Genomic DNA, 13,765 nt, shown 5'->3' with positions numbered 1-13,765 from the left:
GCAATATTGTTCAATAAATTCAGGTAGTTTTTTTTTTCTCTCTCTTTTTGCTATGATGAGTTTGAAAGTCCTGTTGGTTCCAAGTCAAGAGATTGGGTCAATGTCAACCTTTAAGGAGTTGTTTGGAGTACTTGAAAAACCGAGGCATTTCCTCTTGTCTGATTTCCAGCAGGGATTAGATCAATTTGGCTCCACCAAACCAGTCCAATTCCACATGTTCTTGATCGCCTGCTAATCATTTTCTCTCTTGCAGGAAGATTCGGACTCGGATGGAATGCCCAAAAAGAAATGGCCAACTGTCGATGCCTCATATTATGGGGGCCGAGGTGTGGGAGGAATTAAAAGAATGGAGGTAAGGAGAGCTACCTGTGCTCTCTGTTTAAAAAAAAGCACCTTGTGATCCATCAGTGAGTGACTGGCAGAAAGTAAACTGATGAAAGCAATCTAACCTTTTGACCTGATAGGTAAAGAGATAGTTGGTTTTCTTGAAAATTCATCATGGCGGCAGGTGCTGAATTGTGATGATGATGAAAATAAAACAAGTAATCATAATTTATAACATAAAAATAATAAAAAGATTTCAAACTAACGATCATTTCAGCATTCAAATAATCTCAAGACATGGCAAAAGACAGGTCTCCTTAATTTACAGAGTAGAAATAAAAGGTCTCCTCCAATCTGTATATTGTATTAAAGTCCAATGATCGTATGTTGTCAGGTCGAGTTCATTAAATTCTCAATCACTTACGTACAATTTATGAATTTAACATTTTATAGGGGATAGGGCTGTCTTGTAGTCTATTCATTCTACATCTTATGTGTGGAATGGTGTATTTTCTCCTTAATTCCATCGTACATTTATTTTCATGTGGTCGTGATGGTTATAATCCACTGCTCATTCATGGAGTGCAGGAGGGATCTGGAGCTAGCCTTTCCTCCACATAGATTCACTCACCAAACCCAGAGAACACAGGTACAGACTCTTTTTTCCTTGCCCCCAGCAGCCCCCACACAGATTCTTATATATATTTAAGAATAAAGCTCTAACCTATCCCCAGTTACGAACACTGCCCTCACAATGAGAGCATGCACTTCACTGTCAATGTTACAATCCTACCATAGTGACAGGAGACAGTGGCAATGGGAGGTGGGATTTGACTTGGGATCACGCCAAGTCTCTGCTTTTAAAGCTGAAAAAGCCGCTCAACACTATATCCGAGCATTGTTTCCTTCAGGGATCTGCAGTGCAACAGTGTCACAGGGCAAGATCCATCCAATACACCTCAAAGAGATATTCTTGTCAAACAAAGTGCTCTCGAGTATATTTTAAAGCCTAATTATGTTAAAAGCCATCCTGGTGTCACCAAGCTTTTAAGACCGCGTCTTTCTTTTTGGATAAACAATTCCGAGAGCGAGAGAATTATAAAGCCTCATCCCCTTTCGTAGTTGAAAATGAACAGAAGCATTGAGCTCAGGCTGAGATTTCCAATAATCTGAGTTGAGTTATTTTTCCGACACTGTTGAATTTCACTGTCACTTGTTGAAGCTCCCATTGCGTATCAACTTCTCTTTAACAATTTGCCAGTTACAGCACTGTAAATCATCCACAGCGCTGCTACACACCAGCTCGAGAATGCAGCTGCTGGAGCAATAATAGCCCGGCAGATTGTTCAGCAGCAAGACATGGTGGAGAGGGAGGGAGGGCTAGCAGAAAGGGAGGACTTTATCAAAACAATTTAAAATGGATGGCTGGGTCGTTTCAGAGCATAATATTCAGACAGTGGGTAAAATCAGGTTCTCCTTCACTACTCTTCCAATGCAAGGGTATGGGGTGAGGTTGGAGGATCATTCAACCACACTTTTAACACGTTTGCTGACGTTGTAGCCGCTGGTCCCTCTTCCTCTATCAACACCCCTCCTCCCTCCAAAACATCTCTGCAAGGTATCTTTCTGCACTTACCAACCTTCTGGAAGTGTTTTGGAAGCTCACCGAAGAGCATTCAACTTGTCTGGAGTTGGAACAATTAACAAGTGACAGTCGCTATTAGTTCCTGTGTGCCCCTTGTGTCGTTGTATTGAATCCTTCTCCAATTCTTTCCTGGAAACATTAGCTCCTTGCTGGAGTACAGATGTGGGATAGCTTCCAGAAATGTTCAATTGATGCTGGTAGCACAACGGCATCCCAAAAGATGCCCTATTTCTACATGGCTGTTCTTGTAAATTCTTGTCCAGCCTTGTTCAACCCAACTCTCTGACGTCCATGCAAACATCACACACACACACACACACACACACACACAGTGTCATCAATTTCGACTGCCAGTGAGGGTCAGGCCTGTCTGGATGTGGCAGTAATGAAGGATCGGATGATTTTAAACAACCGAGTCTCATTAATATGGTTCTGGCTGACCTGCCTGACCAAAACGGCCAGGACAACTGTCCTGAGCTCAGGGTGTGTGTTCCCAGAAGGGACACCCAGGACCTGCAATTTCAAATGGTACAAGGCCAGTCTGAGCTGTGAAAAGGAATGGGTAAACCCTGTAGCTCTATTTTAATTGTGCCATTGTCTCTTTTGCTCCCCTGTTTACAGGGAGGCAGTCAGGAAACCTGGACAAATGAGTTCCCCTCATGTCTTGATGAATTTAATGATGGGAAGCAGTTACCACTTTTGAAATCTATTTCTTGGCCACAACCAGCCAGATAAACAACGGTTAACACTTTGAGACTTTTTTTTAAAAACATTTTTATTTCCCAGCTGACCAGGGCTAGCCATTTGAAGGGGTGAAAATCCCACCATTCCTGCCTATCTTCCTGCACCAACGGTGGAACTTAAAATCATCTCACCATCCACCCACCACCCCCAAAACCCTGGTTCCCCACACGTTCTGAAACTTTCCCTCTCAGTCTCCTCCCTTTGCTTCTTGTCTCCCTCCTTTCAATAAGTCACTTCTCCCTCGCTTTGGTTGATCCAAATTCCCCCAAGACGACTCCTGTATTCCTGATAAGGCTCAATCTTGTGGAGCACCTTGGGGACATATTTCTACCTTTTAAAAAAACGCCCAGTGGCGGAGCAGGTGTGATGGGCCGATTGGCCTACTCCTGCTCCCATTTCTTATGAAGTGATTGGTTGACTTTTTGTGAAATGCCGTGGAACAGGAAACAGAAATATTTTAAGTTAAAGAAGAACATGGAGATAATTATTGGAGACTGATATCTCTCATTGTCTTATAGCATTGACTGCAAAACCCTGTCAGAGTCTTGAACACATCTTTTTTACCTATCTATTGTCCAATTGCCTCTGATAGATTGATGGATCTTCTTTTCATGCTTCACTTCATCCAGCTATCATAACAAGTCCCTTGCTGCCTTCCTCCCAGATCCGAGACCACCCTTTCTTCATCCAAAAAATAACGATTCATTCTCACAGCAGGTTTCAAATTTTCCAGGTCCGCTGGGGAGAGAAGGGATCAACGGAAGAAGGCGCCAAACTGGAAAAAGCCAAAAATGCGAGAGTTAAAATGCCGGAGCAAGAGTATGAGTTTTCAGAGTCTGGAATGCACAATAATAATGGAGCTCGCAAGTTGAACTCCCCCAGAAAGTGGTATTCGCCAATCAAGGTAAGCATCTTCCATTGCAGCAGAGGATTGCACTCCTAATTCGAGTTGCTTAGAGCAAATAAATGGGGGGGAAGAATCTCATAAAGGAAGCTCAGGACCCAATTTCTGCAAATGATAAAATGTGAAGTTTGTATTGGTGGCAATGCTAAGCAGGGGAGGTGGCAGACACATGCCATCACTGTCACTATGAGTGTGTCTGAGTGTGCACCTGTCTGTGTTTGTGTCTGTCTGCGTGTGTGTCTGTCTGTCTGCACATGTGTGTGTCTGTCTGAGTGGTGTTTGTGTGTGTGTGTGTGTGTGTGTGTGTGTGTGCGTGCATCTGAGCTTGTGTGGGCGCATCTCTGTATGTGTGTGCCTGTGTCTGCGTGTCTCTTTGTGTGTCTTCTGCTGAAATGCTACAAATTAGGTCGAGATGAGGTTATTGCCTTCATAAAGCAGATTCTCAAACAGACTCGGGTAGATATTTTCTTCCTTTGATGTTTTCTGTTTCAGTGACATCTACTGAATAAATAGTGTTCATTAATCACAGAAATTATTTGAAGGGATTGGATAACTTGACTTTCCCTTTAGAGGGCAGGCAATGACAATGCTTATTTACTTGATAAGGAAAATGCACAGTACAAGGTACATGGAGAAGGGTCAGTGCCACCCTGTTTCCTTTGTGTGTGAGATGAAAGCTAAGAGCCATAAATATAAGATAGTCACTCATAAACCCCATAGGGAATTTAATAGAAACATCTTTACCCAGAGAGTGGTGAGAATGCATTTCTCGCTATCACAGGAAATAGCATAGATGCATTTAAGAGGAAGCTCAATAATCACGAGGGAGAAAGGAATATGTTGATCTGTTGAAGGAGTGAGATGCAGGAGGGTGGGAGGAAGTTCATATGGAACATGAACAAGTTGGATGCAAGTGTCTGTTTCTGTACTTTAGACTCAATGAAATGGGCAAGCTGATAGAAAAAAAGTGATGAGCGCAAGATTGTTGAGTCATGATGCTCAAATCATGAATGGACTGCAAGTAACAAGTGATTTGTCCAATCTCACCCAGAAAGTGAAGGGCATGAGCTCTGTTCAGAAACACCCATTGATCCCCATCTGGGCAACTGTTCAGCATACTGACAGGGACACAAGGAACACATGTTGGATGTTGTTACCCCGAACAACCTACTTGGGAGGCAGAGTTGGGTTGTTTACATCCACCATTCAGGCCATCCAAAACAAAAAACCCATCATTGCATTTGGAGAACAAATACAGATTCTCATAATTAACTTCATGTTGTGAGCTGGCCAACTTCTGTGAACTAAACCAGCAACTCTTACGGTTGAAGGATGTGCAGTGGGCAACAGGCAGGCAATAGGTTGAAGAACAAGGTATATATAAAAAAAAACAAGGCATTGTATTGAGCTTCACAAACTCCAGCAAGAATGAAGAAAAATATACTCAAGCTCCATGTGTGTGGGGGAAGGTTCCAACAGGAAGCATGCTGTGATTACAACACCTTCCATCTCCACAACAAATACTTGAGATTAATTACTGAGATTTTCTATATGAACTGTTAGAAGATGCATTGAAAACAAATTTATTTGTCCCTTATGATTGCCCAAGAGTCTTGGCATAAAAACGGTGAAAGCATCTTCTACTGTCTATCTCCAAGAGGAACAAAGTGTTGCTACTTCTGAGGTTTGACCTTTGAGGTGGCAAGTTGGCCTGAAATTCTTGAATTGCTCAAGAAGGCTGAGTTCCAGCTCTGATTCTGGCAATGGCTGGTGGTGGCTTTGGAACATCATCAGCAAAGTCCTGAAACTCCTGACTCATATTTGTCAAATGATCATGGGTGACACTGGAGAGATCAGACCGGAAAAGAAACAAAGTGTAATTCTTTAACAAGGAAGTTATTCGAGTATTGAATTATTTTCTCAAAGATAGTTGGTACATATTTGGTAAATTTAGGATTCAACTCGATACCTGTTCGGCATTCTTCCCCCTTTCGCAGATTCCACAAATGCCGATACTTCCCTGGCACCTCATGGACATGAGTCTCAGCAGAGAATCCTGGCCATAACTGGGTCCATATGCACACACACACACACACACCCTCTCCAACACTTATCAGGAGCGAGAACCTCCTTAGCTCAGGTCTTTTGACACAGCAGTTGGTAAAGGCTGAGTTGTTTAAACCCAGAGAGAAACTTGAACAACTGTCATAGCCTATATTTTCAATTGGTATGTTTTAGATGCAGGTCTCAATTCAGAAATAAAACTGCTGAGCCACGAAAGGTTTTTTTTATATAAAACTAAATTAAACATTTATTAATTTAACAACAAATTAAACATATACACATGCCTACAAATTACTACCATAATAACTTTTAAACAAATCCCGAAATTAATCACTCCCAGGTAAATCTTCACCAAGATAACAATAACCCATAGACTTTAAACAGATACCAGGCAAAGCACATTTGACCTTACAAATTCAAAATGAGGTTCCTTTCAATTCGTTTCCTTTGCAGACACAGTTGTAGGCTTACAGGTTGGTTAGATCTTAAATGCCTCTGGCTGACACACACAAATTCCTTTCTGTTTATACCTGGCTTCCCATTTGAATGTAAACTTTCCATTGTATAACTAGGCTTTTAATTTTACCTCTCCTAATAGTAATATCCTTTCATTCCACCAATTTTATTAATAATAGACGCTAGGCACAAGGTTTTACCCAATCTTTTGAATGGTTTATTCAACAAATGCAAATGTACACTTTATCTTCCCTTCCTTACATTTATCTAATTAACATCTCAAAACATCAAAGCACCCTGACCAGCTGGCTTTAATCCAATTAAGCCACGCACAGACACACATGTAGGCACACACATAGACACAGACCCTACTACAATTCCAATTTTAAAACAATTTCCAATAACATTATAGACATTAATATCTTTTCGTGATATCAGGGATGAACATCCCCATAACTGGGTCCATACACACACACACACACACACACACACACACACACACGTACACACGCACACACATACTGTCCAACATTGATCAATGGGCAGTGAACAGGAGCAAGACCCTCCTTAGCTCGGGCATGAAGGATGATTGTGGTACCTTTGTCATTGCCATAAGGCAGGTCAATCATAGATCTTTTTTGCCTCATGAACAGCAGGGCTGTTAAGTTATTTGGGTTTGCAGTAGTATTGAGTTATTCAGATTTGCAGTAGTTTACAGTGAGTTTACTCTTATGCCACACCCCCCCCCCCCCCCCCCCCACTGAAGAAAGCAGCATTGGCTACTGGCAGCAATGGCTCAGTTTAAATCTGGAGAGTATTAGAAGCAGCTCCCTCACATCAGCACTGGTGTAATAAGGAAATGAAATTGGCAAAGTGTGACATGTTGGTGAACTGATTGAGAAGTCTGATAGCGTTTCAACCATCCTCTTCATTAAAACCAGGCTGCTTCCATCTACAGTCTGATGTGTAACACTGCCCCCACCCCCCCAACCCCCCACCCCCTTCCAAAACCCTGTTAGATCAGGACAACAACTTGTTTTTATCTAGCACCTTTTGTGCAATAAAACATCCCAAGGTGCTTCACAGGAATGATTATGAAATATGAATATTGTAGAAAAAGGAGGCATGTTGTTTAAGCTTTTCATCTGGCACTGATCGAGACAAATGCAAGAATGCCAAATTTCATAAGGAGCAACAATTTAGACTGCACGAGAAAAGGATGCTGATTAGTTGGCTGGTTGACTCTGGTCAAGGTGTTGCCATGGAGAATGCACCAGAGAACTATTGACCCCCATGCTTTTCTTTAATCCCAAAAAAAGCGCAACATTTGATACTGAGCTACAGGAGCAGATCTCAGGGCAGATAACCAAAAGCTTGGCCAAAGACTAAAGTTTTAAAGAGGAGAGACAGGTTGAGAGAGGGAATTCCAGAGGTTAGGACTCAGGCAGAAAAAGGCATGTCCACCAATGGTGGAGCGATTAAAACCGGGGATGTGAAACTGAAGGAGTTCTCAGAACAAATAGTGCGCACTCAGAATAGTAGCCAGGTCAGGACTGTCTGACAACTTCACTTCAAGTGACCGGCGATGATAAAATCCAGTAGTTTTTGTGAACGCCATGCTGCTGCAGTTCCAAAGTATTATAAAGTATTTGCAGCACAGAGACAGACCTATGTTGCTGTGTGTGCTCCAGTCAAACCTCCTTCCCCTGCCTCCTTCATTCAATCTCATCAATATATATTTCTATTCTTTTTACCATCATGTGTTTATCCAGCTTTTCCTTAAATGTATCTATTCTAATTCACCTCAGTCACTCCTTGAGGTCATGAGTTCCACATTCTAACCACTCTCTGGATAAAGAAGTGTCTCTTGTATTCCCTACTGGATCTCTTGGTGACTATCTTATATTTGTGGTCCACTATTCTGGTCTCACTCACAAGCGGAAACATCTCTGTATCTGTCAATATCAAACCCTTTCGATCATTTTAGAAATCTCTATGGGCTCAGCCCTAAGCCTTCTTTTTTTCAAAGAAAAGAGCCTCAACTCTTCAGCTAATTTGAGTGGTTATAATTTGAGTGTAAGTCGGAAACCCCCAACGGAGGTATAGTTTTGAAAAACCAAAATACTGGTTTCAGGTCGCCAGGCTTCATTGAATAGGAGCAAGAGACTGCGGTTAGAAATGCAATAGACACAAAAAGAATACTGGAAGATTTGGAGGTATTGTTTCTGCAAATGGGGCCACTAATGACTGTTCTTGTAATTTCAGGGCAAGTTGGATGCATTATGGGTTCTTCTGCGGAAAGGTTACGATCGGGTATCTGTGATGAGGCCTCAACCTGGAGACAAGGTAAAGTATGACATTCATTGTTTGCCAAAGCAGCAATGAGTCCCTGATGCCTCCACTCACATTGCAGCTGAGCTCTGTTCTTCAGGGGTGCGGTAACCGTTCTGAGAGTCAGACAGTCTGATGTTTCTTCGATAGGCACACTGCGCATCACCCGTCCCATCCCAAGTTATTTCCTTTCAAGGCTGTTCCATCCAATTTGTCCATAACTCAACCATCGCCACCGCAAACTATTTTCCAAAAGCCGGCTGTCATCTGGGAAAATTCAATGAGGTTGCCTCAAAGTCTCCTCTTGTGCAAGTGAAACACGATAAATTGGAATCATTTTCAAAAATTAATTCTGCAAGCAAGATGGAAAGCATTGCCCCATCACCTCAAGCTCTGGGTATGGCCAATACTATGGTATGTTGGATGGCCAAATCTGGTTCAAAGTGTTCCAGGGAGCTTTCACGACCTGATATGCTGTCTCCAAATGAGGTTCAGGGTTAACAGTCACAAGTGACAAGTCACAAGGGCCAATAGGGTTTCCTCCCCATCTTCTGAGGCTCAGATCCCCATTTGGTCATGCAGAGTCCAGTGGCAGAGGCACAAAGTGGAGGCACCAGTATATGCCGTATGCAGTTAACTGAGAGAAGTGGTAATGCACAGCCAGCATGTACACAACATGTGGCTAACTCCAGATGACCTGCTCTCTCTCTAGTTGCTTGCAGCAGTGTCTGGAGGAAACAAATATTCAATTCCTGGGGCTTCCTGTAGAGTTCGGGGAGGGTTAGCAATCTTACTCGCGTGCCTCCATCAGTAAGCTCATGAATTGGAGGCAGGAAGTAACTCTGCTTTGTCATCAATCATTTGTTTATGTCTGGTGGGAGTATGTGGTCAGGGTCATATGGTTGAAGATAATCATTTGCATTTCCAATGTTTTACATGGAACAAAACAAAAAATTGAGTGAAAAGGGGAAAAAAACAAAAAATAAAATTCCATAAAATGTTGTAAATAGAGTGCAATTGCGAAAGTTTCAGAATACTTAGAGCCAAGCAGTCATGTGAATCCAGTGTTGACTGATGATGTAAGTGTAACAGCTGGTTTTCATAAGCCGAGTGGAGCTGTGCACAGTGATATTTCATCAGAATAGCAACAGGTCTCAAGGGGCTTTCTCCACAACACAAGCAATGATTGCCTTGCAATCATTTTCTTATTAAGAACAGAAACATGTTTGCAAATCCATCAGCAGTCCAACCCAGTGTCAGGCTGAAAATGGAAAATAAGAAGTTAGTCAATAGTTTACCCAGGCTAAAACAAAAACAGAATTACCTGGAAAAACTCAGCAGGTCTGGCAGCATCGGCGAAGAAGAAAAGAGTTGACGTAGACCTGCTGAGTTTTTCCAGGTAATTCTGTTTTTGTTTTTGTTTTGGATTTCCAGCATCCGCAGTTTTTTTGTTTTTATCTCTGAGTTTACCAAGGCTCTCTGTTATATTGGGGTTTTGCTGTTAAGCTGGCTTCCGTTAGCGAACATTTTCCACGTGCTCACACAGGTACTGTCATTCACTTTGCTTTGAGGTGCTCATTTAAATAGGCTTTTTTTTCTCTCTGTCAGCTTCCTCCAGGTCTCACAGAATGTTTAATTGCCATGAGGAACAAATTCATACATTCTTGGTTTCCAAGTTACGATTTGTCCAACTTGAGGCTAAGAACCTGTGGGTAATTTTCAATTCGGATCTCTTGACTTAGTCAACTTCAGTGATGTTGAACAAGCTCTGTCCCGTTTTCAGCTCAGACCTGCTTGCTGGTCCTCAATCCCCCATTTCAGTTGAGGCATTCAGTGGTTTATTTTGCATGGGTTTTACACCTCCAATTAAAGAGTACACAAGAAGGAGTGCGAAGGTGTCAGGCCACCGACTAACTACACCAGCCTAATTTCAATTTACACCAACAGAAGATGCAATTTCTGATTGCTTTGATTTTTGGTTGGACTGTGAAGTTTGATCACTTGGGTTTGCGTCCCCCACTCCGGTTACAGAGGTTACAGTTCTATACTGCCTCAATAAGTTTATTATTTCCATCTGCTCCCAATACTTTACCTTGCTTTTTCTTTGTGAAATCTGGTGACTATAAATTAAGTTCTGTCTTTATGGCACATTCCTTTCTTAAGTGATGGGTGTGACAGGTGAAAATCAGCTTGCCACCAACACTAACTGAGAGAATTCAGCACAAAAATCCAAGCCCACATTCCAGTGTAGTGCTGAGGGAGCATCGCGGTATCGGAGGCACCGTCTTTCAGTGAGACATTAAACTTCTCAGGTCACTAAAAGATCCCATGGCACTATTTTGAAAAAAGAGTAGGTATCTGATCCAATATTTATCCCTCAACCAACACAGAATCAAAGGGCCAAAGCAAAAAAAAAGGAGGCCATTTGGCCATCGAGTGCATGCTGGTTCTCTGCAAGAGTAATTTGGCAAGTTTCACTTCCCCGCAATTATCCTCCCTTCAAGTGCTTATCAAGAGCTCTTTTGAAAGTGATGATTGAGTCTGCCTCCACCACATTCTCATCCAGTGCATTCCAGATTGCACAGGGTCAAACTCTTAGAACTCTGTTCCTAACAGCACCGTGGGTGTACCTACACCACATGGACTGCAGCAGTTCAAGAAGGCGGCTCACCAGCACCTTCTCAAGGGGCAATTAGGGATAGACAATAAATGCTGGCCCAACCAGTGAAGCCCCCATTCCATGAATGAATAAAAAAAAATTGGAATGACCTGCTTTGTTCAAAAAAAAAATCCCTCCTGTCACCTCAGGTTCTTTTACCAATCAGTTTAAATCATTATCCTCTTGACAATGGGAACAGTTTTGCTTTACTCAATCTGTCCAGACTACTTATGATTTTGAACATCTCTGGCAAATCTTCACTCAACCCTCCCCGTGGAAACAATCCCAGCTTCTCCAATCTATCAGTATAACTGAAGTCCTTCATCCCTGGGGCTGTTCTTGACAATCTTGTTTTCACCCTCTCTCTGAAACCTTCCTGTCCTTCCGCAAGTGTGGTGCCCAGATTTGGACACAATACTTGAGTGGAGGCTGAAACAGTGGGCAGGATTTTCCATCTGCGCCTGCTGGTGGGATCTTCCAGTCCCACCGAAGTCAGTGGGCTTTTAGCTGGCTCGCTGCATCTGCCTGCGGCAGAACCCACCATGCCAGGGCTGGAAAATCCCAGCTAGTGTTTTACAAAAGTTCAACACAACTTCCTTGCTTTTTCTTTTGTACGCATCTATTTATAGCGCCCAGGATCCCGTATGCCTTTTTTTTAACCATTTCTCACTCTGCCCTGATACGTTCAATGATTTGCTGTCAGCTGTTTCCTGTCCTGTATTTCCTTTGAAATTGTACCCTTTAATTTATATTGTCTCTCCTCGTTCTTCCTCCCAAAGTGAATCACTTCACACTGGTCTGCATTAAATTTCATCTGCCATCTGTTCAACCACTGCGCCAGCCTGTCTTATGTCCTCCCAAAGCCTGTTACTGTCCTCGCAATTCAAAATACTTACAAGTTTTGTGTCATCTACAAATTTTGAAACTGTGCCCCATACACTCAAGTCTAAATGATTCATACGAAGCAAGAAAAGCAGTGTTGCTCCTACCGACCCGTGGGGAATCCCACTGTATGCCTTTCCCCAGTCTGAAAAATCACCGTTTACAGCAACAACCTGTTTTCTGTCAGTCAGCCAGCTGTGTATCCATGCTGTCGCTATCTCTTCTATTCCATTGGTTTCGACTTTACTGTGAAGCCTGTTATGTGGCTCTTTATCGAATGCCTTTTGGAAGTCCATTTCCACTCTTACTTCCTTCAGTATTCTCAGGTGCATCCCACCTTGTCCTGGTAATGTACCAACTTTAAGTGCAGCCTGCCACTTTAAACTAATAGAAAGTTGGGGGGAAGGGAAGGGTAAAACTCTAAGAAGTATGACTAATGGAAAACAAAGCAGCAGGTTAGCGTGTCTGGGGGTGGATTCAACTTCATGGAAAATTATGAAAAAACTGAAAAGAAAGGAGAGCTCAGGAGAGGCGATTAAAGTCTCCAGAACACAAAATAGGACAGAGTGTTTGGAAAGGGCTAGAAATCTAACTTTAAGCACATCAGATAAAGGGACAACAATGAGAAAGAGGACGGGAAATACAGGACTGAAGGTGTTGTATCTGAATGCACGCAGTATACGAAATAAGGTAAATGAGCTTGTGGCACAGATTGAAATTGGCAGGTAAGATGTGGTGGGCATCACAGAGACATGGCTGCAAGGGGATCAGGACTGGGAGCTAAATATCCGAGGCTATATATCCTATCGAAAAGATAGGCAGGTTGGCAGAGGGGGTGGGGTTGCTTTGTTAGTAAGAAATTAAATTAAATTGATAACAAGAAACGATGTAGGGTCAGATGATATAGAATCTGTGTGGGTAGAGTTGAGGAACCGCAAAGGTAAAAAAAACTATAACGGGAGTTATGTACAGGCCTCCGAACAGTAGTCAGGATGTGGGGCACAAGATATACCAGGAGATAGAAAAGGTGTGTAAGAAAGGCAAGGTTACAGTGATCATGGGGGATTTCAATATGCAGGTAGACTGGGAAAATCCGGTTGGTAGTGGATCCCAAGAAAAGGAATTTGTGGAATGTCTACGAGATGGCTTTTTGGAGCAGCTTGTGGTTCAGCCCACTAGGGAACAGGCAATTCTAGATTTAGTGATGTGTAATGAGGCAGATTTGATAAGGGAGCTTAAGGTGAAGGAACCCTTAGGAGGAAGTGACCATAATATGATAGAATTTACCCTGCAATTTGAGAGGAAAAAGTTGGAATCAGATGTAACGGTATTACAGTTGAATAAAGGCAACTACAGAGGCATGAGGGAGGAGCTGGCCAGAATTGACTGGGAGATGAGCCTAGCAGGAAAGACAGTGGAACAGCGATGGCAGGAGTTTCTGGGAGTAATTTGGGAGACACAGCAAAAATTCATCCCTAGGAAGAAGCATACTAAAGAGAGGACGAGGCAACCATGGCTGACAAGGGAAGGCAGGGACAGCATAAAAGCTAAAGAGAAAGCATACAATGTGGCGAAGAGCAGTAGGAAACCAAGGGATTGGAAAGCTACAAAGACCAACAGAGGACAACTAAAAAAGAAATAAGGAGGGAGAAGATTAAATATGAGGGTAACCTAGCCAGTAATATAAAAGAAGATTGCAAGAGTTTTTTTAGATATATAAAGTGTAAGAGAGACGCAAAAGTGGACACTGGGCCAC

General features: G+C 42.5%; 1 protein-coding gene across 1 annotated transcript in view; it reads left to right on the top strand.

The window, feature by feature from the left end:
• The window catches only part of LOC121290179 (anthrax toxin receptor 1-like), a 191,107-nt gene that overhangs the window by 141,333 nt on the left and 36,009 nt on the right, over positions 1–13,765 (top strand). Inside the window, exons 15-17 of the mRNA XM_041210436.1 lie at positions 254–352; positions 3,447–3,617; positions 8,403–8,483. Coding sequence (XP_041066370.1) covers positions 254–352; positions 3,447–3,617; positions 8,403–8,483 — 351 coding nt within the window. The remainder of the gene's footprint in view (positions 1–253; positions 353–3,446; positions 3,618–8,402; positions 8,484–13,765) is intronic.

This window comes from Carcharodon carcharias, chromosome 17, assembly GCF_017639515.1.
Source record: "Carcharodon carcharias isolate sCarCar2 chromosome 17, sCarCar2.pri, whole genome shotgun sequence".
NCBI classification, from domain to species: domain Eukaryota; kingdom Metazoa; phylum Chordata; class Chondrichthyes; order Lamniformes; family Lamnidae; genus Carcharodon; species Carcharodon carcharias.
Note: the sequence above shows the minus strand (reverse complement) of the source record. Positions and strands in the feature narration are given on the sequence as shown.